The sequence below is a fragment of the Patiria miniata genome, unplaced genomic scaffold (genome assembly GCF_015706575.1).
Source record: "Patiria miniata isolate m_02_andy unplaced genomic scaffold, ASM1570657v1 HiC_scaffold_19, whole genome shotgun sequence".
Taxonomy (NCBI): Eukaryota; Metazoa; Echinodermata; class Asteroidea; order Valvatida; family Asterinidae; genus Patiria; species Patiria miniata.
In genome coordinates, this window is record NW_024037057.1 from 2,359,896 (window position 1) to 2,385,802 (window position 25,907).

At 41.5% G+C, this 25,907-nt stretch overlaps 3 protein-coding genes and 1 pseudogene across 6 annotated transcripts; all 4 read left to right on the forward strand.

The window, feature by feature from the left end:
• Window positions 1-5,434: 5,434 nt before the first annotated feature.
• Window positions 5,435-7,680, forward strand: LOC119725307. 2 transcript variants are annotated; one of them, XM_038196687.1, is made up of 2 exons: window positions 5,435-5,520; window positions 6,261-7,680. In XM_038196687.1, exon 2 carries the CDS (start codon window positions 6,294-6,296, stop codon window positions 7,194-7,196), a length of 903 nt encoding a protein of 300 aa, XP_038052615.1. In that variant the 5' UTR covers window positions 5,435-5,520; window positions 6,261-6,293; the 3' UTR covers window positions 7,197-7,680. The 2 variants fall into 2 exon arrangements, with proteins under 2 accessions (XP_038052615.1, XP_038052616.1); XM_038196688.1 differs by having other exon boundaries at window positions 5,438-5,520; window positions 6,242-7,680.
• Window positions 7,681-12,139: 4,459 nt separating this feature from the next.
• Window positions 12,140-17,384, forward strand: LOC119725347. Of its 3 annotated transcripts, XM_038196745.1 has the most exons (3): window positions 12,140-12,270; window positions 12,730-12,804; window positions 15,579-17,384. In XM_038196745.1, exon 3 carries the CDS (start codon window positions 15,612-15,614, stop codon window positions 16,512-16,514), a length of 903 nt encoding a protein of 300 aa, XP_038052673.1. In that variant the 5' UTR covers window positions 12,140-12,270; window positions 12,730-12,804; window positions 15,579-15,611; the 3' UTR covers window positions 16,515-17,384. The 3 variants fall into 3 exon arrangements, with proteins under 3 accessions (XP_038052673.1, XP_038052672.1, XP_038052674.1); XM_038196744.1 differs by lacking the exon at window positions 12,730-12,804; XM_038196746.1 differs by lacking the exons at window positions 12,140-12,270; window positions 12,730-12,804 and adding an exon at window positions 12,815-13,006.
• Window positions 17,385-20,792: 3,408 nt separating this feature from the next.
• On the forward strand, window positions 20,793-23,984 carry LOC119726083. Its single transcript, XM_038197698.1, has 2 exons — window positions 20,793-20,941; window positions 21,750-23,984. Exon 2 carries the CDS (start codon window positions 21,783-21,785, stop codon window positions 22,689-22,691), a length of 909 nt encoding a protein of 302 aa, XP_038053626.1. The 5' UTR covers window positions 20,793-20,941; window positions 21,750-21,782; the 3' UTR covers window positions 22,692-23,984.
• On the forward strand, window positions 23,935-24,851 carry LOC119726006 (annotated as a pseudogene).
• The last annotated feature ends 1,056 nt before the right edge of the window (window positions 24,852-25,907 follow it).

Consider the following 25,907-nt stretch of genomic DNA (forward strand, 5'->3'; position numbering starts at 1 on the left):
CATGGCCCCCCCCCCAAAAAAAAAACGAAACCATTTTTTTTTTTTTTTATGTGACATCGCAATAAAGGCAGGCAATGAGTACACCACCATCTTTTCCTCAAAAAAATATTGGTTAAAGTGGTCAGAAATTGCCTCAGATCGCACCACAGAGCATCTAGAATCCAAAAAAAATTCGGGGCCCTTAAGCGGGCCCCGAACCCCACGCCGTAATTTTTTGACCCACTTTTTGGGGGGACCAAAATTTTGTTTGGCCCCTCCCAAAATTGTGTTCTGGATCCGCCCTTGAAACGGAGCCTGAGCAAGTGACGGGAATTGAACATTTACAAAACAGAACTCAATGAGTTTCACAGATTTTCCTACATTATTACGCTTTGCAACGAAACTAAAAAACATTAATGATTATGGCATAATCGAAACAAAAGAGAGCAGCGACTCGGTTTTAACGGCCGTTTAAAACCTTGCAGGATCGTCGGTGGCTGTGATGACTTGCAGGTCACGGGAATTGAACATTTACAAAACAGAACTCAATGAGTTTCACAGATTTTCCTTCATTATTACGCTTTTCAACGAAACTAAAAAACATTTATGATTATGGCATAATCGAAACAAAAAAGAGCAGCGACTCGGTTTTAACGGCCGTTTAAAACCTTGCAGGATCGTCGGTGGCTGTGATGACTTGCAGGTCACAGGTTACGCAAAATCTATCCAATCCGAGCGTAAATTCATCAGCCCGTCCCAGTGTTTGCAGTCCTTGATGTCAACGTTGAGGGCGGTATACAAACGTAACTGTGTGTCCTCGGGACTCGCTGGACCTGTACAGCTTGCAAGTCTCGGCTGTTGTGATCACTGATCGACTAGTCTCACCACAGACTTCTTTTGTTTGTTTTTGTCTTTACCCAACAGTAATTAATGTGCAGCATTGGTGTATCAGAATCGGGGGTCAAAATTGCTATCAGTTTATTATGTGAACAAAGATTATTCACACCCTCAGTGGCGTAGCACGGTCATTTGTGGACTGCTTTTATTATCACGAGCATTGACTATTAGTCACCAACAACCTTTGTTTGAACGCTTGTCCGTTAACTCAGTTGTCTCTTTTCATTGCATCTGACGAAGTAGCAATGAAGCAATGAATTTTTAGGAAGACCTTCTTTAAGTTTTGTACGCGATCTTCGCTGAATTTTGGACCTTCGGGAAATGTGGACCCTTTATATTGCCCTCTTCTGTTCAACCCTATTGAATGCAGAAACAAACTCTCACACACAGGGAATTGTATATGGTGTACATCGAAGATTTCCTACCAGAGTTGTAATGACTCGAGTCAATGACTCGACTCGAGTCCGACTCGAGTCACATTTTTTGGCGACTCGACTCGACTCGAGTCCCGACGGGTAAATGACTCGACTCGACTCGAGTCACTGCGAGCAAATGACTCGACTCGACTCGAGTCCCTCATCAGAATGACTTGACTCGACTCGAGGAAGGCTAATAAGACTCGAGTCCCAAAATAAAAGCAAAACTTACTTGCGAAAAATATTTGCAATGACTTACGCTGCGCCGTTCGCGTTGCCAGTTTTTGTTCACGTCACGTTAATGTTCGCGAATAATGTACGTTTATATACAGCGGCAGTCTGTTTCCTTCCTCCATAATGAAACAACAAACATACACCGTGTCGCGGACTCCCACCTTGTGGTTCTGTATACAGCATGTAATGCTAAACCCGGAACCAGACTTAAAACGCATTTCTCAATCCGTGGTTTCATCATTGGTTTCGGGCGATTTTGAAGTTCTTGGTGGAACGCTGGCTAAATTCATGTCCCGATTTCACACACAAAAATGGATACGGACGGGCCCACCTTTAAATAATCAGAAACAGTTTTGTATAATGCAATTAGGTTTTAACGTTGTCAGCGATCAGCGAACAACAAAATCTAGACCCGAAGCCAAACCAGTTATAAGACCGAAGTTTCACATCTTCTTTTCTGTGACGTGAGCTAGCAATGGAAACTGTTGGTTGGGTACCATACAGCATACTTTATGTCTTTGGATTTCCGTAATAGACTGGTGCCTTGTATTCTTTCTCTCTTGTGTTTGTTGCTTTTTTATTGTAATTAAGTGTTCAAATATTTGTGACTCGAATTGACTCGAGCTAAATACTTGACTCGACTCGACTCGACTCGACCACACTCTGTGACTCGACTCGACTCGACTCGACCTTGTTGACCTAATGACTCGACTCGACTCGAGTCACTTCTTTAAAATGACTCGACTCGACTCGAGTCACAAAAAGCAGTGACTCGTTACAACTCTGTTTCCTACTGTTCCACATCGTCGCCGTTTGGTTCATCTTCGCGTTTTTGCAACAGCTTATATTGGTTTTATCTCCACGTTTTCTAATCGAGGTTGTCCTCGATTTGACTCCGCTGTCCTGAATTACACAAAGGACATTCCTCACATATGCCCTCGATTTACACCATAAACAAACACACAAAACAAAGTCTCGCTGGTTTTTAAGGTCAAATTGCAGTTAGCCTCGTCAAATTGCCGTTAGCCTCAATATGCCATGGTCATCCAAAGTGCGCGCTGCGTAATAAAAAGACCACCGTGACTAGAAAATCGGACATGCGTGACGTCGGCGCTGTCCGATGATGGAAGGCCAGTTTCAGACCGGATAAGCAGGTTGTCTTGATTTATTTATTTTTATTTCATATTTTCGGACAACAATTACACATTTACTTAAACAAGAAAAATTGCCCTGGTCCAGACAAAAGTTTGTAAAAACTGTCATTAAAGATGTTTCAGACCCAAAACAAAAACAAAAACGGAAGATTATAATACTTAAATATTTACAATAAGATCAATAAAAATCCATTAAAAAAATCCATTTTAAAAATCCCCACCCAGATTTTTTGTTATATTACACAAACAAATCATAAAGAAACAAACAAAGGCACAAGTATAAGCAAACACAGGAGCAAACCCAGGGAAACAAACCCGCAAAAGACAGATTACACAAGAAAAAAAACACAGTAGCAACCGGAAAAAAAACTAATACAGTAGAACATACTAAATAAACCTAGAAAAAAATGAATCTACGAGCAAATCAGTAAAAGTGGCATCTGAGTAAAAACATTGGCATTGCAGGATGCAACAGGATATACAACATTGCATTATGCATTTGCTGCAGAGATAGACGGGCTGGGGGTATTTTACACAAATATTATATTACACTGACATGTTTAAAGTTTTGTGTTCATTGATGCTTGACAAAAAGTAATAACAAAATATTGATGTTCTACCTGTTGTCTGGTTCCTTGACCCTGCTTCAAATTCAACAGAGTAGGGATATGGTCAGGTCTGGGAACCAGGCTAGCTGGCTTTTAGTTTTACACGGATGTGTAACCAATGGCAAACAAAATGTGGACTATAACTACATTATTTTGTGGGCAATATTTGCAAAAAAAAAGTGAACGATCAGTCGACCATCGTTGAAAATTGATGCCACAAAAAAAAAATCACTTTTCTTGAAAACGACAGCACAACACGAATAATACACACGAGAGTCTTGGTTTAGATTGAAAGCCACTTGGCCAAGTAGAATACCCGCACACTTACAGTCGTGGTCAGCTGTACGTATAGACCATGCCGACAGGTAATTATAACCGCCGGGCAGCTCAAACATGACTGTAAGCATCTTTTGCATGCTGTTTGGCCAACATCGAACTGTCAAACGATTCATGATTTCAGGAGAGACACATGCGTTGCAGAAATGAACTGTACATGTATTTACTGAAAGTTGGCATCACGTGGTCTTCACTTTATGGAGGAAAAGCAATTGACCTATCGCCGTTTGCCGGATATGGCCATGAGCAACGGCCTCGATCAGTAGATGGATAAAAACACCGGGCGGGCAAAGGGTCAAGAATGGTGCAAGTCATTTGCCTTTGGACAGCTACTCGTGTCGCCACAACTTTGAGACATCTGTGCTTGACTTTTTCAGGATCAGCAGAAGCACAGAACTTGACAAGGTAAATCCATTTTTCTTTTGTACTTTCTTTTAAAGGCATAAAGGATCATTTTCTCACCATGAATTGCCTTCGTTTTCCTCTCAATTTCCAAGGAGGAACGTTGAAAACCTAACCTGTGGAAGGTTCCGCTCAAGCCAAAGACATTTATGCACAACCTTTTGATCATGAAGTCATGTTCATCCTAATCACTCTTCAATTCCAAAATCAGTCACTTGACTGATCGTTGCAAATCAAGCACAATTTTCAATGTCTTCTTAAAGCTATAGTCCATCATTTGTAAGTAGTGCATTTTGTTCGTTTGAAGCAACAAAAGTGTTCAAAATCTAATAAAGGATACTGAGCAACTAACCTGATGAAGTTTCAGCTAAGCTTCAGCTGTACATTCCGAGAAAAACAGCATTCTAAGATCTCAATTTCAAATCAAAAATCATGTTTTGAATTGTTTTGTAATTGCAGCTATACGCGGCGTCGCGCACTGATCCGACGAATTATAACAACCGCGCGCGCGTGTGCGTCGTTCCAATACTTGTGCGCGCTGCGCTGAATAACAAAACGAACTACTAATTTAAATTTTCCTACGGTGCTTCTTAAGAATCACCGTTGGAAATGCCTTCTTTCGTTGATTACTTCAAAATGACAGCTTCCCAGAAAGAATAATTTCACAGGGAGTTTAGTTCCCTTACCATCTTTCAACCAAGTTTGTTTTTCAACAGTAATTACGCCAGTTACTTTTCGGATGGCTGCAAATGATGGACTATAGCTTTAATGGCCACAATCCAGACGAAATAATTTCACGGGGTGTTTCGTACGACTATACGACGATCTTTAATCATATAGCTGTCTTTTTGTTACTAATTCGGTAGGTTACTTTTTGGGATAAAAGCAAATGCTCCGTTATGGAGGACTTCCGATGAAGCGCATTAGGGGCTTGCGATAGCCATGGTCACCACCGTTGGCCCGAGCGAGCCATGCGGTGACATGCGGAATCAAATAGGAGCCATGGGGGCTTGTAGTTTAGGGGTATATGTTTGGGATTTCCTTGACCACGGGTTCAGTGTCTTCCTGAGATCAAAACAACTTCCGTTTTCGTGTGACCTTGATGATGGTCTCAAGGTTGATTTTTCGCCAAAGAAAACCGATTGTCAGTTTCCAGAACAGCGTGAAATCAATGTGTATTTTGCTCCAAGGTGGTGTACAATAGTGCTGGTTTAACTGAAGGCATGTAATATGTATAGAACTAATGTCTCCTTCTCCCCCTTGACATTATGTTGTAAAGAGTTTTGCAGAGATTAACGGTCAGTAAATGATCCACTGTTAAAAATGCAGTGGTACATGTAGGACAATTCCTGCACTGCATGCATTTTGTTTTCGTTTGAAGAAACAAAAGTGTTCATTCTCTGTTTACAGGTTTTTCTTCAACTTTGAGAGTCGAAAAGGCGTTCTGGCCTGTGTTTGTCTGGACAGTGGCGGTACGAACTGAGCTCACTTGAGGTAAGTTATATTCGTGTAAGTTGACGCAATGTGTTTTCGGGGGGGGGGGCAGGTACCATCTTCCAATTTTGGTGCTGTCCAAACCGGGCGTTCGTGCACACTACAGGACAATAAATGGCGCTTTTCAGGGCGGCACAATTCCCGAGGTCGCGCGAAATTAAAAAAAAGCACTTGTAAAAGGCCGCTGGTAAAAAAAGGCACTTGTTTTAAACAAAAACAAACACTTGTCTACGAAAAGGCCACTCTTCACAAATATTAGGGGAAGGGTATTACGCTTGCGAAAAAAAGGAACTTGAATGGAAAAGGGCAGTCTTAACAAATCATTGGGGTAAATACGCCTCTGACTCCTACACCCCCACGCTCAGTCAGCATTTTAGTTCAAAAGGTCAAATTTTTCGACATGAATTTGATTGAGTGAACGTGAACGCGGGCCAACAGTGATTTGTGAAGAAAGAAAGAAAGTAAGGAAGTCAAAATTGAGTCATATACAAGTCCTCGTATGAGAATGAGAATGATAACGTTTCTCTGGCATTATTGATTTGTCTTTATGTTGAATGGCGTGGTTTAAACTGATGGGGCATCTGTTGGTCGCCTTATTTAACCTCCCATTGAAAATCAAAGCAAAAGCATTTTTAGAACACGCCCAAATCTGGATAGACTAGATGAAAAACAACTTTAAATTGATTGGCAAATGTTCCTTATCCTCAAAACTTAACCAAAGGTACTACTAATCACGACAGATTCGCTCCCCGTGAGAGCTCATCAACGTCAAGATGCCATCATCTACCGACTCCCTCAGCCTGGCCGAAGTGGAAGAGTTCCTTGAGAGCACCTTGCAGCTTCGGCTCCCTATGGACCGGCTGAAAGCAAACCGTGAGGGCTTCCTGCGTGACGTCATCACCAACTGCTATAGGCGGATTCCCTTCCAGAGTGTGACTGCGATAGCCACGCCCAAACCAGATAGGCGCGCGTTGTCCTTCCCAGAGATCAAAGTCAACATGATGACCCGACAGGGCGGCCTCTGCTGTGAGATGAACCGCTTCATAAAGCTGCTCTTGGAGACGCTGGGATTCGAGATTTACCACGTTTCATGCACCGGTTTTGGAAAACCGAACAATCATATGGCAAACGTGGTCAGAAACCTGAACCGACCGGGCGACCTTCATCTGGTAGACATAGCAACCGGGTATCCCACGTTCGGACCCATCCCTCTAAACTTTGAGAAGGAGTCGCCGATGTACAAGGACAGTTTCCTGTTTTATAAGTACGTGAAAGACGCAGATGGCAGCCTCCGATTGATGAACAGAGTCTCCCCGGATTTTAACGACTGCCCGCCGGAAAGCGTCGTCGACGAGTGGTACACGTTCATCGAGTTCAACTTGGAGTTCCAGGATTTCGAGTTTTTCGCGGACAGCATAGAGAACGTCCATACAGTGGAGAGCGGCCCGGAGGCCCTGGCGCCCTTTTTGGTCAGCTTGAGAGCGGTAGACTTTCGCAACGGGAGGCTCTTCGCCATCAAGGATACCACAATCATGGAGGAAGACGCCAGCGGTAGGGTGAACAAAAAGCGCATATCGTCCCCACATGAGTTGCTGGAGGCGTACAAGGTCCACTTTCCACAGTTTCCCACAGAGACTGTACAGCAGGCTATACGTAATGTCCAACTCAAATTTTAAAGCTTAGGCATAAGTCTGTCAATCGGGTCACCTCATTGACATGAGGTTTGCTGTAAAACATGCAAAACTATTATTGTGGAGGGCGGCAAACACAGGATTTGGTCAGAAGAGCATGATACATTTTTGTAATCCAGCATTTTCCCCAGCAAAATTGGCCAGCCCACGTAACGGTGAAATTCAGTAATGTAATGTTCAATCGCTTTTTCTTAGGTGTTATAGTTTTTTCATTTGATTTTGACCATTACAACTACAGCTAGTAGGAAACATACTTAAACTTTCACAATCGTTTTCTTACGGTGGCTCTCTACAAAATGGATAAATATATTGTTTGACAATTTGGTGTTGCAAGGGAGATATGGTGAGAAACGCATATCGTGACAGTCAAAAAAGTTATGTAGCTGCCAAGGTTTCAAACAACATTGGAATTGCGCTCTACAAACATAGTGTAAATCATGAAATAAATGTGCGATTGGCCAGTTTTAAACACTCTGTTGGAGATCGGTTTGTGTCGAGATGCTGATAATTATCCAAATTATAAATTTCCAATGATTGTGTTCAGCAATTGTACCTCAAGTGTTTCGAGACACCCCTCTAGGGATTTGATGGTAAGTCCAGTCTCGCGAGTGTCGCAAACAACTCCTTATATGTATATTGCCGCCCTTGGCGCACAACGCAGCTGTGCCTGTGTAATGTGAATTAAGTAAATTCATGAAATTCTGGCTCACTGTTCGTATCGCACATGCCTATACGTGATGATTGTGAATGTTTAACCAATAGGTTAAATAGGTTAAAAGGCACCGGATTTCACAGGAGTCAAAATTGTAGTGAAATTCCTACAGCAGCTGTATATATTATGTGCAGTCCTGGCCGAGGAAAACAAAGTCAGTTAAGTCTTTTTTTGTTCTGAGTTCTGCCCTAGTGGCCAAGGCATTTTTGAGTTCTATTGCCCATTGTGTTCAGTTCGTTGGACTAGGCAGGGCACGGCATTCCATTTTACGCGTCGGTATATAAACCAGAAGCGCATGCTTTCACCACCCCACTCATTCGCTGTGTAGAGACTTAGCAGTGTTATTGTCGTCTATACTCTACAGTTCCAGTCGCCATTTTTATGCCATATGTGTCCGAATACGGGAATAGGAACCATAATAGGTAGTGTTTGTTCCTTACAGTGATTGTTCCCGTGGAAGGACACACTAGTTTTTGTATATACGCCTGTAAATAAATATCATCTACCAAACCAAGAGAAGTTTGACGAACAACCAGGAGTCCAGAAGAAGCCGCTGCAAGTTTAGAGCGCAGACTCCAGATATTAATTTAGGGCAAATATTTATAATATAACTTAGTCCCTAAAAAATTTCATGTGATACTAGGAAAGTGTTTAAGACAAGCCAGCCGGTCTTTATCAACCGTTTAAAACCGGCCATGTGACGGGCTCTCGACCAATATGAATAGGTAAACCATGGAGCTATTTTAAACAAGCTGAGTACCCGATCGTAGATCGGGTAGGGCTTATTTGTGTTGGGGTTGAAAATGTGGGGAGTAATGTAAATCGGGGATTTACTTGAGAAGACATTCAGTTATGGAAATGCAAGAGATAGAACATAATAAAGTAATAGCCATATATTAGCTGATTAGGCAAAGAGATTATCAATATGTAACAGTGATTCAAATTCAATTCAAAGCTTCAGAAAATTCACTTCTAAGCTTTGTTGGGAAGTAAATATCTGGGAAAATTGGCTTTGGAAGAGTGAACAATAATAACATTGTGGTGTTTAGCTCAGCAAACAAAAACGGGGAAATACGAGCTTGCTGTTTGGAAACTGGGCCTTACGTGGGATTCTTGAATAAGTTCAAGGAAACACCCCCCCCCAAAAAAAAAATGTTTGTAATAATTATGTCAGTGTCAAAATGTTTTCTTTCCCATTAATTTTCTTTCTAATTATTTTGAGATTTTCCTTGAACTTTTTCAAGTCTCCCACGTTAGGCAACCCTTCACTAATATGCCAATAAACAGACACCTCGTTTTCCCGTTTTTCTTTGCTGCGCTAAATGTCACAATGTTATCATGTTCACATGATTTTCCTTAAAGTTTTAATAGGGTAACTGTGCCAGTAAGCAACCTGGTGGATTTGAAGCTCATCAATACTGATGTTTGGCAAGACTACTTGAAGATATCTGGAGACAAAGTAAAATGCGCGCAACTTTTGGGTATGATAGGAGCGATTTTGGATCGATACTTATATCCCAATAATTATTCAGTCGCTTATATGCGTTAGACAATGGTATTTAAGTAAGGATGTGAAGTAGAATCACCCAAAAAAAGTTTTTCAAAAATAAAAAAATAAAAAATATACCCAAATAAGGGCAAAAATATACTACACGGCAGGGATAACAGATTTATGCAAATTAGGTATATTTAGGGTCGAAATTAACGGTGGCATCCACCCACATGTTGTCTGTTATGGTTCAAAGAAATGATCTAGCATGGATGCCAGCTATTACCAAAAATGCCGTGAAATTATTGTCCAGGAAACTTTTCCACATTTGGCTGGCCTACTATCTTTGGGAAGTGCTTAATTATTATAAGTATTATTATTATTATTATTAACTTGGAGTTCCGGGATTCACATTCTTTTTCCAAACATGGAAAGCATACAGTGGAGAGCGGACCAAAGGCCCTGGCGTCCCTTTTAGTCAGATTTAGGGCTGTCGACTACCGAAACGGAAGGCTCTTCGCCATGTAAACTCTAAATGACAAAAAGCATCGAGACCGTCCTTGTAATGTGAGTCACCAACAACCTTTGTTTGAACTCTTCCCCGTTAACTCGGTTGTCTCTCTTCATTGCACCTGACGAAGTAGCAATGAAGCAATGAATTTTTAGGAAGACCTTCCATATTTTGTACGCGATCGTCGCTGAATTGTGGACCTTTGGGAAATATGGACCCTATTGCCCTCTACTGTTCAACCCTGTTGAATGCAGAAACAACTCTCACACACAGGAAAATGTATGGTGTATCGTGGATTTCCTACTGTTCCACATCGTCGCCGTTTGGTTCATCTTCACGCTTTTGCAACAGCTCCTATTGGTTTTATATACACGTTTTCTAATCGAGGTTGTCCTCGATTCGACTCCGCTGTCCTGAATTACACAAAGGACAAGCCTCACATTATGTGACCTCGATTTACACCATAAACAAACACACACATCAAAGTCTGGCTGGTTTTTGAGGTCAAATTGCAATTGGCCTTCATACGGTCATCCGAAGCGCGCGCTGTGTAATAAAAAGACCAAAGCATGACAAGAAACCGGACATGCGTGACGTCGGCGCTGTCCGATGATAGAAGGCCAGTTTAAGACCGGATAAGCAGGTTATCTTGATTTGTTTATTTTTGTTTTATATCTTTGGACAATAATTACAAATTTACTTTAAAAATAAAACATTGTGATGGTCTAGACCAAAGTTTGTAAAAACTGTTATTAAAGATGTGTCAGACAAAAAAAACCCGGAAGATTATTATACAGTATAAATATTTACAATAAGATCAATAACAATTGATAAACAAAATCCATTATGAAAATCCCCCACTCGGATTGATTTTTTTTATAAACAAACAAACAATTTATAAAGAACCGAACAAAGGCACAAGAAGGGCAAGTATAAGCAAACCCAAAGAAAGAAAGATACGCAAAAGACATATTACCCAAGAAAAAACAGTAGCACCCGAAAAAAATTAATACAGTGATAAAGAAGTAGAGCATACCTAGATCAACGTAGAATTGAATCTACGAGCAAATCAGAGAAAATGTGCATGTGAGTATAAGCATTGGCATAATTATAGGCAGGATGCCTAGTTTAAAGGTAATTATACAACATTTGCTTCTGCTATAAATTTTAGAGATGGACGGATTTGGGGTATTATTACACATGCATGTTTTAGTTTTGTGTTCATGGATGCTTGACAAAAATTAATAACAAATGATATTCTTGTTGTCTGTTTCCCTGACCCTGCTTCAAATTAAACAGCGTCGGGGAATCGTCAGGTCAGGGAACCAGACTAGCTGGCTTGCACACGGATGTGTAAGCAATATGGCAAACAAAATGTGGACTATAACTACATTTGGTAAATTGCAAAAAAGTAAACGATCAGTCGACCATCGTTGAACATTGATACCAAAAAATACTATGCGATACACTCGAGAGTCTTGGTTTTGTTTGAAAGCCACTTGGCCAAATAGAATGCCCGCATACTTACAGTCGTGGTCAGCTGTACGTATAGACCATGCCAACAGGTTATTATAACTGCCGGGCAACTCAAACATGTAAGCATTTTTTTGCATGCTATTTGGCCAACATTAAACTGTTTAATATGTCCACACTTTGAAACGATTGATAATTTCAGGAGAGACACATGCATTGCAGAAAGAACCGTATTTGCTGAAAGTTTGCATGACGTAGCCACGCCCCTCGGACAACCCTATGGAATGTGTGTACTCTAAGTTTTGTTTGTCTCAGATGTTGCGCGTTCCGCGTCCATGTGTATACCATATAATTGGACAATATTTCACAAGCTGCGTTGACGCGATTGTAACGCGATTCTGCCTCAATAGGTTAATTTATAGCAAGGCGGAAAATAAATGTAACGGTGATTTATAACGCCATGTTTATCACCAATTCTTTTTTCCCTTTTTTATTTTTATCTTGTATCCACATAACTAACGTTTACTTCCTCTGAATAATACTAACACTTAAAGCGATTTGTCCCCAAAATACTATTAAAGCCAAATTTTGCAATCGATCCCCTCGGCGTGACGAACCCTCGGATCAATGACCCTAGATCGAGCGGTAGTAACTCGTACCAGAAGAGCAGCCTTGACCGCTGATTTGTGTCAGTTGGATATGGCCATGAGCAACGGCCTCGATCAGTAGATGGATAAAACACCGGGCGGGCAAAGGGTAAAGAATGGTGCAAGTCATTTGCCTTTGGACAGCCACTCGTGTTGCCACAACTTTGAGACATCTGCGCTTGACTTTTTCAGGATCTATCATGCAGTAGCACAGCAAACTTGACAAGGTAACTCCATTTTTCTTTTGTACTTTCTTTTAAAGGCATAGGATCATTTTCTTTCCATGCATTGCCTTCGTTTTCCTCTCAATATCCAAACAGGCAGGTTGAAAACCTAACCTGTGGAAGGTTGGAACCGCTCAAGCCGTGCGGAGTTTACACTTTTCGAGAAAACACCGAAGACAATTATGCACAATATTTTGATCATGAAGTCATTTCCGTCCTATAATCACTCTTTAATTCCAAAATAAGTCAATTGACTGATCGTTCAAATCACCCACTTTTTTTTTTTAACCCTTTCAACTCAGCCCTATGTAAAATCGATCGCCGGCGATGGAAAATTTCTGAGTATTGTATTTTGTGTTTGCCGCCCTATTTTGACTAATGCTTGATACCATTTTTTAGCTTTATAGACTGGTTACCCAACGGTGTCATTTGTTTTTGTATCTGAACGTTACGTTTTCACAGGTGAAGTGAAAAAGACGCCGGACCTCTGTTGTGACCGTTCGCGTTCTTCGTCATGTACATGTACAGTGAATTCAAGTACGCTCTTTGTCACTTCTTTTGCCCTATTTTCTGCCTAAATCTGACCGGAGAAACTCCTAAAAAAAAACTGCAGATAACAAAGAACAACCCAAGAGAAACTTGGTTGACAAAGATGTTTTAAATCTTCTTGATTTGGGCGACGAAAATGATGAGAAAGGACCTTGACAGCAGTGTGCAGACATTCTGAACGACATGCGATGTATGTAGTAGGCCTACACGTACAGTGATGCACGTAATATCTTCCCAATATTTTTCGTTGGCATAAAAGCCATGATAATCATGATATTTGAACAATATTCTAGATGCTATGTCACTATTTATGCAAGGAAACATTTTCCAATAACTCAGTGGAAGGCATTTATATGTATTTTTATACAAAAAATAATATTTTTTTGTCTCATGGAATGGTGAATAAATGATTGCGCGAAATACCTCAAAATTCATACATTTTGCACCAAAACCGCACTATTTGTGTCATTTTGGGTCGGTTACTTTGACAACCATAAATGCATATAATTGCTCTCTGAGGAGTTTACTCATGAAGTGAGAGTCGCATTTTGTAGTGATGCATTCAAAAGTCTCCTAGCTGTTTGTTTTCATAATTGTTTTGCCAAAAATCCACAAAAAAATTATTAAAACAACCAAAAATTTAGGTTTTTAAAATGGCCGCCATTGAAAGGGGGGGGGTCAATTTTTTTCATTTTTGTCTCCAAAATTGTCGATTGCCCAGCTCACAAGCTTTCAGTTGGTATATAAATTACCCAGACAAAATAAAAAATACTAATGAAAAAGGTCCCAGAATTTAACTTAGTCAAAAAACCTCAAAATTAGGGCTGAGTTTAAAGGGTTAATGGCCATCCATCCAGACGGAATAATTGTCACGGGTGTATATAGTACGAGTACGACTATCTTTAATCCTTGTCATCTTTTTGGTACTAATTCGGTAGGGTAATTCGTTTGGGATGTTCTGTGATTTGGACTGCCGATGAAGCACAGTATGGGATGTTATCCTTCTAATCCTGTAGGGTTGCAGTCCAGTAATTTAAACGTTTAAAAAAATAAACTTCCATAGATCCCATTGATAAATGCTCCCACTTCAGAAATTCGAACAAACACACTCACAACTCTCCCAGGTGTTCGAGACACACATCAAATTCAGCTTATTTCATCATTTGTCATTTTCTTTTCACTTTGCGGGGGTTAACTGACGACTTTTAGGATTTTCCATCCGAAGATGATCACCCCTTAACATGGTCCTATAGCCCATCGCCATTTTGAAAAACGACGCCTATACACTCCATTGCAAAATAGAGCGCTTTTAGGGCTCCAATTTCATCCAAATTGGACAGAACACCAAGCTCACAGTCATGTGCACGGCTTCCACCCATATCTGTTACAAGCCGAAGAATTGTCAGAAACCGAAGAATTTGAGAGCACGGAAATCGTGATTTGGCCGGCGTAGGCAATTTTGGACCGATTTACTGGCATGTGCATGTGGGATTCAGCTCGATTCATAGCCTTGATTATTCACTTCCGGGTTCAATGTTTTTCTTTACTTTGCATTGCGAATCTTAGTCAAATACGGGAGGGGTGAGAGGATTTGCAAATTATTCTCTATGAATAATGTAGTTTTTCAACGACAAATCCTGCCACAGATCAATGACTTTTGGTAGCCCAAAACCGGCTCGCCCACGAAGCGACCCATGGGAAACAGAGTGGCGCGCCCAACTCAAGGGCCAATCGTGCAAAATCACGACCCTGTATCGACTAAATAACCATGCATGCGGAAGTCGTTTGGGAAAAGAAAATTCGCGGCCGGGGCCGGACTCTCACTTTGGGGCATTGCGTGTACGCATAGAGTATTATACGACTGCGGGTTTTGGGGCAATGTCATGAATAATTCAGTTTTTCCTTTGAATCATTGCAAGACTTAGGTTCTCGTTCTATTTTCCCCTTAATTTAAAATTATCTCAGTGATAAATTTGGAGAAGAAATATAGCTGATGAAAATGAGCAGCGACGACGTGGATTCGAACCAGGGATCTTTGTATCCATAGCTCATCTCGCTATCCACTGGGCTACTGTGTGGTAGCTCGACGACAACCGTTCTTTAAAATGCTTTAATGTATTGTAACTAGTTGAGTAACTAACAACAATGCTGTTGATGTCATTGTCCGTTCTCATGGATAAACATGAATTATTCATGACATTGCCCCTAACCCTCCTAGGAATAAAAATTAAGCGGTCGGGTACGGGTATGGTACGAGTACGGGTAGGCTATGGCCGGCCACCGCCTTGCACTCAAGGCTAACCGTTCGGCGGCAAATACACGCGTGGCGCATATCGTCTAGGTCAAGCCACTCCCTCGAGGGCATCCGGGGAAGGATTCAGCATTGGCGGAAGGGTGACTTTAGCGTACCGAAGAAGGGGGGTGTTCATAGGCATGTGCTTTTTAAAGGGGTCCGCTCATAAGTCCGACGCCTCATAGCCTAGGTCTGACGCCCCATAAGTCCTGAATGATAACGTGTCTGTAGCAATATTCTTTGGAGAGACTTTACAGTTAGGGATCATGATTGGTTTGTTTTTATGTTGGATGGTTTATTTAAACTGAAGCAACTCTGCTGGTCCACTTTTCAAACTTCTATTAAATATAAAAAAGCAATATTTTTAAAACAATTCAAGATTTGGATAGACCAGACAAAAAATAATTAATTGATTGGCAAATGATTCTGATCCTCAAACTTTAACCGAAGGTATTACTATTCACGACAGATTTGCTCCCCGTGAGTGCTCATTAAAACCAAGATGTCATCGTCTACCGACTCCCTCAGCCTGGGCGAAGCGAAAGAGTTCCTTGAGAACACCTTGCAGCTTCAATCACCTATGAGCTGGCTGAACGAGGACCGTGGGGGCTTCCTGCTTGACGTCATCGCCAGCTGTTATAGGAGGATTCCCTTCCAGAGTATGACTGCGATCGCCACGCCCAAACCAGAGCGACGCAGGTTGACCTTCCCAGAGATCAAGGTCAACATGATGACGCGGCAGGGCGGCATCTGCTGTGAGATGAACCGCTTCATAAAGCTGGTCTTGGAGACGCTGGGATTCGAGATTTACCACATTTCATGCACCGGCTTTGGAAAACCGAACAATCATATGTCAAACGTGGTCAAAAACCTGAACCGACCGGGCGATCTTCATCTGGTAGACATAGGAACCGGGTTTCCCTTGTCCAAACCCATCCCTCTGAACTTTGATAAGGAGTCGCCGATGTACAAGGAAGGCTCCTTATTTTATAAGTTCGTCAAAGACGTAGATGGCAGCTTCCGGTTGGTGAACAGAATCTGCCAGAATTATAACGAATGCCCGCCAGAAAGCGTCGTCGATGACTGGTACACGTTCCTTGAGTTCAACTTGAAGTGTCGGGAATTCCAGTTTTTCGCGGACAGCATGGAGAACGTCCATACAGTGGAGGACGGCCCAAAGGCTTTGGCGCCCTTTTTAATCAGCTTGAGGGCGGTAGACTTCCGCAACGGAAGGCTCTTCGCCATCAAGGATACCACCATCCTTGAGGAAGACGCCAGCGGTAAGGTGAACAAGAAGCGCATATCGTCTCCTCAAGAGTTGCTGGAGGCATACAAGGTCCACTTTCCTCAGTTTCCTGTAGAGACTGTACAGCAGGCCATACAGACTGTCCAACTCAAATTTTAAAGCTTAGTCATCTGTCAACCGAATCACCTCATTGACGTGAGGTCTGCTGTAAATCACCAATGCAAACGATGATTGTGGATAGCAGTAAACACTGGATTTGATCAGAAAATCATAAGTATATTTTTTTTTTGTAATCCAGTATTTTCCCCGGCAAATTTGCCGGCCCACGTAACGGTGAAATACAGTTACGTAGTGTTCTATCGCTTTTTCTTAGGCGTTTTGGGTTTTTTTTTTCATTTGTGTTTGACCATTACGACTACAGCTGGAAGGAAACAGACTTAAACTTTCACAGTCGTGTTTCCTACGGTGGTTCTCTACAAAATGGATAATACATTGTTTGACAATTTGGTGTTTCAAGGGAGATATGGTGAGAACGCATATCGTGACAGTCAGAAAAGTTATGTAGCTGCCATAATGTTTCAAACAACATTGAAATTACGCCCTACAAACATAAAGGGAATAAGTGTGTGCTTGGCCGGTTTTAAACACTCTGTTTGAGTTCGGTTTGTGTCGAGATGCTGAAAATTATCCAAATTATAAATTTCCAATGATTTTGTTCAACAATTGTACCTCATGTGTTTCGGGACACCCCTCTATGGATGTGATGGTAAGTCCAGTCTCGCGAGTGTCGCAAACAACTCCATATATGGAGATTGCCGTGATGTGACGCACAAAGCAGCTGTGCCTGTGTAATGTGCATGAAGAAATTCATAAAATTCTGGCTCACTGTTTGTATTGCACATGAAACCAATAAAACATTAAAAGGCACCGGATTTCACAGGAGTCAACATTTCATGAGATACTTGAAAAGTGTTTAACCCTGCGCAGAGTGACATGTGCACCTTTGGTGCACAGGTGACCGATTTTTTTTTTTTAATAAAAAGAAAAATTGAGGGCCAATGACGGTCACCTTCCATCTAATCCTCATTCAACCCTTGCCAAATAAGCTGGTTTAATGAACTTTGCAGCCAGGGCTTCACCCAGGCTGTGTCAACAAACTTTCGACCAGGCCTGCTGCCAAGTCTCATTGAAACATATGCAAACACCTGTAACTTGACACAGCCATCTCCCTTCATTTCCGCAAACCACACCCCCAGTCAAATATATTTTATAAGTGCTCTGTCTGGCAACTGCCTGGACACTGTCTGACACGTGGCTTTTTGTTGTTTGGCATGAATAGGGTCTTGCGTAGTGCGGGGAAGTACCTGTGGCCCAAAGGGCCACCGTTGGCGAGTTCTGTAAACGCTGCGCAGAGTTAAGACCAGCCAGCCGGTCTTTATCAACCGTTTAAAACCGGCCACGTGACGGGCTCCCGACCAATATGAATGGGTAAACCATGAAGCTATTTCAAGCAAGCTGATCACCCGATTATAGATCGAGTAGGACGTATTTGTGTTGGGGTTGAAAATGTGGGGAGTAATGTGAATCGGGGATTGACTTGAGAAGACATGCAGTTATAGAAGTGCAAGAGGTAGAAAATGAGAAATTAATAGCTGTTATAAGCTTACTAGGCAAAGATATTATCAATATGTAGCAGTAATTCAAATTCATTTCATAGCTTCAGAAAATTCACTTTCAAGCTTTGTTGGGAATTATATTTTTGGGAAAATTGGTTTTGGAATAGTGACTGGTGTTAAAAATGAAATCTCAAGAAATAAACTATATTTAAAGTAGCCCCCCCCCCCCCATTAATAAAATAAAGACAATAAAGAAAGTGTCTGTCTGGTCAGACTTGGCAGATGATTGTATCAAGTCGCCCCGGCCATCTGGCCGATTTTCCCTAAATCTCTGATACCCTTCACTGCGCTTTTTCCCACTGACAAGTTGTTTAAACCTGCAAATAATACAACATTTACAACTGCACCCAACTGGCGGGTGCCGCGCGAAACCCGCTATTACTCCAAAAGATTATACTCATCATGATGCTAATTATACTCACGCGATGAAAGCGTGTATTGATGGTCTGCGTCTGGTAGGCGTGTGTACCATCTACAACCAAGCACACGACCCTCGATACTTTTGACAGAATGGACGGTGTGGTGTTTTCTCTCCCGGTGATGTCGGCACTCTTTGGTAAGCCAAGTTATGAATAAAAAATCGAATTCCTTTTGAAGCTTTTATATAGAATTGTTTGTATATACCCGAAAAGTAACCTACCAATTTATTATCAAAATATCGTTCTGGTACTGAACAACCCGTTAAATTATGCTGTCTGGTTAGTAGCTGTCAATTAGAAGAATCAAGGAATGAAGGTGCTTTGTATCAATCAGTCAGTTGACTGGTTTTGCCAATAGAGTGATATAGATGGAATCGTCTGTCATAATCGAAGGCTTTATGTATGTTGTTTTTTACAGGTTTTTTTTTACTCGAAACTGTATAATATCTAATGAGCTTGAACTTTAGCAGGTTATGGATTTTCAATATTCGTTTTTTAATGATTTTGAGTGATTTTGTTATTGGAAATAAACACAATGCAAACGATCCGATCTCCCCTTACGACATGTGTTGCACATGTTGTGTTCATGTGGTGCAGTGAGCGTTCTGTAACAGAAAGAGGTATCGTCGTAGCATTTAATGGTTTGTAACACAGTGATGCCTCTGTTCTAACGAAATGATCAAATGTTTAATGTTCTGAATAGAATGTAACGATTGTCATTGAAAATATGCCTGAAAATGACAAATAAGAGCAAATCGAACACTGAAGAAATTAACTCCGAAAATCCTTTGTTTAAGCGATCGTCAACTTTTTTTAAAAATTGTGCGATAACGGTCCAAATTGTGGCAAAATATAGTCGAAACAGCGAGTGTTTGACAAATTACATAGTTGAAAGTTGTACATTAATCTGAGTACTACATTATGGTATGACTGCTTGCATTTTGTTCACTGTCCTACCGTCGTTGAATTCATCACGTTATGTGGTGTAATTTAGGTGTGCAAGAAAGCAGCAACCCTTGGTTGTGCTGAAGAGCGCCCTCTTGTAATTTATATTCATGAAGGTATTTTCACCAGACAGCAAGTAGGGCGCCCTCAGGCAGATCTGTTTCCTATAATATTTCCACACTTCTATTCAAGTATTTTCCCAGCAGAAAATTAACCCATTTTTCAATTATAACATAACCAAGTTGACTACAATTCCATCTACAGTTATTCTTAATTCATCCAAGATAATCCCTGCGTGCTTGATTTAAAGTATTATGTATATTTCTGATGTTTTAATGGGATTTTTTTACGGCGATTTGTAATTCGTTGTGATTACCCATTTATATTGGGGGTCAAAGGGTTAAGGATGATCGGGATAGTGGGAGGAATTGAGCAGCCCCTCTCCCATGAAATATCCCATACGTTCAGCGTCTCCAACAGCCTCTCTTAATCAAGCTCTTACTGCTTGGCTTCTTGTGCCGACCCCTGTTCATAAAAGATGGCAGAGGTGTGAAGGCGAGACTCTGGCGCCTAAAAACCAGATTATCCTCTGGGGAGGTGAGGCTCATTAGCCTTGGAAGGCAGCCCGCCTAGGAGAAGAAAAAGTCTTCAAACCCCCAGCCATGGGTGAAGTGGTAACACTGGTTGCTGGCAGCAGGGCGGCTGAGATGGTTCGAGAGCGTGGACAAAACGTCCATCCCGGTCTCACCGTCACGATGTCTGGCGGACGATTCCAAACTTGGGACAACGGCAGAGGTCAACAATCTCCGATGTCTTACCACTCGACCACCGAGCTTGCAGAATCGGTTGGCTGGTTCGAATCTGATGTAGGAGCGGGTTCCGCAATGAAACTATTCATAAGATGGGTTGATGTAAATCTATTTTGGGTTTTGTCCTTCAAACAATAGGAATATCATTATCTGGTGAAAAAATAATAAATTATACAAAATTCTATTGACACCGGGTAATGCATATTATTCGGATGGGCATAATAAAATTAAGGGATAGCGCTAGCGGCATATGGTCGAGAAAAGGTACAAAGCCTCTGTAGAGAATATATCAATAGGAATATCATTATCCGGTGAATAAATAATGAATTAGGGCCTATACAAAATTCTACTGACACCGGGTAATGCATATTAGTCCAGCGGATATGTAAAAAAAAATGTTTATATTCATGCGAGAAAATGTTTTAGATGGGTCGCCATCACAAATTTACCCTTTTAGGGGCGTGGCACCCTATTAAAAAAGGGGCGGGACTCATCATGCCCGCAGTGAAAACGGTTGTTCCCACTTGTCACAAAAGCAGAAAACTTCACAAAGACATAATTATAAAGATTATAAGTGTTTTCCAGATTTGGAGCCACCACAAAAGTACCTAGCGCTAGCGGCATATGGTCGAGAAAAGGTATAAAGGCTCTGTAGACAACATATGTGTTTGTGATGAATTCGTCATTTGATACTTAAATCAGCGATTTCCTTGATCTGTGAACACTACACTTACAAGGTAAGTTTGCACGTGTAAGTACACCAGTGTTTCATAGGTAGATGGCAAACTTGTATGTGTCCCCTGCCAATGTTTGTTTGCTTTGTTTTTGTTTTTAAAGGACACTCACCTAGCTGCAACAACATAGCCCCAGCAGTAGTTTGCTTATACCGTTTGGCGGCAAATGCCTACGGCGCATACCAGCTTTTGCTGGTTCCAGCTTTGGCTGAAGGGGAAGTTTAGCTTTCAGGGAGGGAAGCATAAATTATTTGTGTGGTTTTTTTTGCCAGGAGTGGGGTGGTTAGACCCCCCCCCCAGTAGTTCAGCCATTTCCCTGATTTCCCACTGGCAGACCATCCGACATACATTTCATTGGGTGACGACCAGGCAACAGTAGTTGTTTGTGAGGAAAGTAGAAAAACAAAATAACTCAAAATTTAGTTACATATAAGTCATATAAATATAATTTATCATTTTCTTTCAGTACAAAATTAGCAATTATGATGTTTTTCTGTGGGCACGGCAGAGAGATATTTGATTTATAAACATGCAAATTCAACCAAACTACAACCCACTCACAAGGATAACGTTTCTGTGGCATTTTTTTTGGTGGGACTTTGGCTCGTGGTTAGTTTGTCTTATGGATTTGCGATTCTGTTGATCCCCCTTACACAGCCTTCCGTTTCAAATTAAAAAAAAAATCTAGGCCTGTTTTTTTTACAACACGCCTTAATGTAGCTAGATAAAGACTACATAAAATCAATATTAATTGATTGATAATTTTCCTCCATAAACTTAACCGACTTTATTTATGTTACTGCGTTCGTAGATTCGTTCCCAGTGATTGCCAATTAACGCCAAGATGTCATCGTCTAACGACCTCATCAGCTTGGCCGAAGCGGAAGAGTTCCTTGAGAGCACCTTGCAGCTTCAGTTCCCCATGGGCCGGCTGAAAGAGGACCGTGAGGGCTTCCTGCGTGACGTCATCACCAGCTGCTATAGGCGGATTCCTTTCCAGAGTGTTACTGCGATCGCCACGCCCAAACCAGATAGGCGCGCGTTGACCTTCCCAGAGATCAAGTTCAACATGATGACCCAGAAAGGTGGTTTCTGCTGCGAGTTAAACTACTTCATCAGAGTGCTCTTGGAGACGCTTGGGTTCGAGGTTTACCACATTGCATTCTCCGCGTTTGGAAAACTGAACAATCATATGGCAAACGTGGTCAGAAACCTGAACCGACCGGGCGACCTCCATCTGGTAGACATAGGGACCGGTTATCCCTTGTTCAGACCCATCCCTCTGAACTTTGACAAAGAGTCGCCGATCTACAACGACAGCTTTCTGTTTAATAAGTTTGTGAAAGACGCCGATGGCAGCGTCCGATGGGTGCACAGAGTCTACCGGGAGTATAACGACTGCCCATCGGAAAACGTCGGCGACGAATGGTACACGTTCATGATGTCCAACTTGGAGTTCCGGGATTACGAATTTTTTATGGAGAACATGGAAAACATCCATACAGTTGAGAGTGGACCAAAGGCCCTTGCGCCTTTTTTGGTCAGCTTGAGAGCGGCAGACTTCCGCAACGGGAGGCTCTTCGCAATCAAGGATACCACCATCTTGGAGGAAGACGCTAGCGGTAAGGTGAACAAGAAGCGTATATCGTCCCCTCAAGACTTGCTGGAGGCATACAAGGTCCACTTTCCACAGTTTTCCACCGAGATTGTACAGCGGGCTATACAGATTGTCACGCTCGAATTTGAAAGCTAAGTTTGTCAATCGAGTCACGGCACTTACTCATTGAAATTTGCTGTAACATAATGTGATGCAATCAAGCTAAATGGGTCGTTGGTCGGGCATTTCCATTTGGAGATTCAGGCCAAAAATTAACAGGGCCACTTCATCACATTACTTCATCACATCTCTTGGTGTTCCGACTTTCATACTTTTGAACTAAAGATGATACTAGCATGCGGTTTTACAGCAGTAGAATACCAATGGAAAACGACGAGAGTTATTCTAGAGGCAGGGAAACACTGGATTTGGTCAGAAAATGATATACAGTTTTGTGATCCAACCTTTTCCCTGGAAAAGTTGCCCAAGGTGAAATTCAGTAATGTGATGTCTCATTACAATTTCTTTTGTTGTTGTTGTTGAGGTTTTTGTTTTTTCATGAGTTTTAATATGAGGCTTACAGCTGGGAGGAAACATACGTTAACTTACATGATCGTACATAGCAGCGGGTAACGCATAAACTATTATAAGATGGAATTTTTTTTTTTGCGCCGGGGTGATATTATTCAATTATTCAAGGGCAATTCCTAATTTGAATTACATGATCGTGTTTCCAAAGGTTTTTCTCTACAAGATGTGTTGTAGATTGTTGGACAATTCGGTGTTTCGTGAGAGATTTGGGGAGAAATGCATATCTTGATATTCATTGAAATTGGACAAATCGTAAAAAATGTGTACCTGGCAAGGTTTTAAAAAAAAATGCACTTTAACCGGTTAAAGCATTTAATTCATACTGATACTTCATTAACTTTATTTAACTCGTTTATCGTTTCTTATTTTTACTAAACTCGTTGATTGTTTGGGGCAATTCGGTTTCGCAAATTGGTAGACTGTTCCTCTTATATACAAACGAGAGTTGTTTGGATTATTTCAAAAGCTGGTTATCTTGACAACACGGTTCATTTACTCGCTAAATTAAATTTGTCATATGAAGACATCTATGAAAACGTTTGAAGACATCCATGATCTAAATGTGGGGAATTATGTATGTTTAAACTTATGAAAGGTTCGATGCCTAATAGTGTTCGTTCAACCATGTTATTATCCGCCGATGTTCATTTATATTAGGAGAAGTTCATCTCGAAGTACTTTGTATCAAATACATAATCAAACAACTTTGCTTAAATGTGGACGCTTACAACACGGCATCAAATTCTGGAAGAGCCAAGTAGATACCCTTGGACAGTCAGGGTCATAAATATATTCACACACATAAAACACACCTCAAAACCAAGTTGATGGCCGTGAGGGCTTTCTGCGTGACGTCATCACCAGCTGCTATAGGCGTATTCCCTTCCAGAGTGTGACTGCGATCACCACGCCCAAACCAGATAGGCGCGCGTTGACCTTCCAAGAGATCAAGGTCAAAATGGTGACCCGGAAAGGCGGTCTCTGCTGCGAGTTAAACTACTTCATGAAGGTGCTCTTGGAGACGCTTGGATTTGAGGCTTATCACATTTCATGCACCGTCTTTGGAAACCGAGCAATCATACTAGTATGGCAAACGTGGTCAGAAACCTGAACCGACCGGGCGACCTTCATCTCTTAGACATAGGAACTGCGTATCCCTTGTTTGGACCCATCCCTCTGAACTTTGAAAAAGAGTCGCTGTTGTACAAGGAAAGCCTCCTGTTTTATAAGTACGTGAAAGACGCCGATGGCAGAGTCCGATCGATGCGCAGAGGCTACCAGGAGTATGACGACTGCCCGCCGGAAAGCGTCGTCTACGAGTGGTACACGTTCATGGTGTCCAACTTGGAGTTCCGGGATATCGAGTTCTTTTTTTGCGGGCAGCATAGAGAACGTCCATACAGTGGAAGACGGCCCAGAGGCCCTGGCGCCCTTTTTGGTCAGCTTGAGAGCGGTAGACTTTCGCAACGGGAGGCTCTTGGCCATCAAGGATACCACAATCATGGAGGAAAGACGCTAGCGGTAAGGTGAACAAGAATCGCATATCGTCCCCTCTAAAGAGTTGCTGGAGGCATACAAGGTCCACTTTCCTCAGTTTCCTGTAGAGACTGTACAGCAGGCTATACGTAATGTCCAACTCAACTTTTAAAGCTTAGGCCTAAGTCTGTCAATCGGGTCACCTCATCGACGTTTGATGTAAAACACCAATGCAAAACAATAATAGTTAATGTGGAGGGCGGCAAACACTGGATTTGGTCAGAAAATTATATACATTTTTGTAATCGAGCATTTTCCCAGGCAAGATTTGCAGGCCAAGGTGAAGGTTAACATTCAGTACTGTAATGTCAATGTTGAAACAACATCGAATTATGCTCTACAAACATAATGTAAATTATTGATTAAAGTGAATGGGTAAAATAATTGAGTATTTTTTTTTCATTACTTAACACCAAAACAATAATCAGCACCACTGGTAACAAGATACAAGATAAGATTCAAGATGCCGGTGATGCCCATTAACAAGGTAAAAGTTGCTCAACAACAAGTAAAAGTTGCAGACTGTGAATCTTTGTTGTTTATGCTCCGAGTTGGTCTGGTTTGCTGACCTGACAATTTCCCCCTACGCCCAGACGTCTAAATTGTAAGTCAGGCAACCTCCGCTCCAAAAATATACATGACGACATTGACAACACGGCTACGTTTCCAATTCGCTTTATCATCTATAGCTTTTAAATTTTCCGGTCAAATTTTTCAAAAACATTACCTGCTTCAAATGTCTGTAAGAAAACATGGACGAGTGTTCACCTGTAGTCTTAAAAGTTAGGGACCCAAATATCATCTTAGAAGGCGCACCCAAAATGGAGACCACGCCAAGTTTTGGAAAATACCGGTAACCGTCGCCAGATTCAAATACGCAACAAAGATCGCCCCTCGCACGGTCCTAGTTTGTAATTAATGCACCAAATCGTCATTGAATTTCAAGTTTCTTGATGCAATGATCAACTTAATTTTAAATAAGCAAGGTAGCCAAATAAAACCTATTTTATACCCAGAAATACGCGGGCACTATCTGAGATTGTCGACAAAATACCTTCGGCAAACTTCGATCATTTTCACACAAAAAGGAGGCATTCCTACTTTTTCCAAAACTTGTGACGAATAATAGTGCGCGCGCAGTGCTAGCGGTTACCTGATCCATCTGGAAAAGTCAGAATCTTTTGGTCTTGGAATCAGACTAACCCTGAGTAGGGCAAAGATTACGCTGTGTGAGGTATGCGCGCG

Bases quoted from the DNA above. Each gene is read 5' to 3' on its own strand.
- LOC119726083 (XM_038197698.1), top strand. From the start codon at position 21,783: ATGTCATCGTCTAACGACCTCATCAGCTTGGCCGAAGCGGAAGAGTTC.
- LOC119725307 (XM_038196687.1), top strand. From the start codon at position 6,294: ATGCCATCATCTACCGACTCCCTCAGCCTGGCCGAAGTGGAAGAGTTC.
- LOC119725347 (XM_038196745.1), top strand. From the start codon at position 15,612: ATGTCATCGTCTACCGACTCCCTCAGCCTGGGCGAAGCGAAAGAGTTC.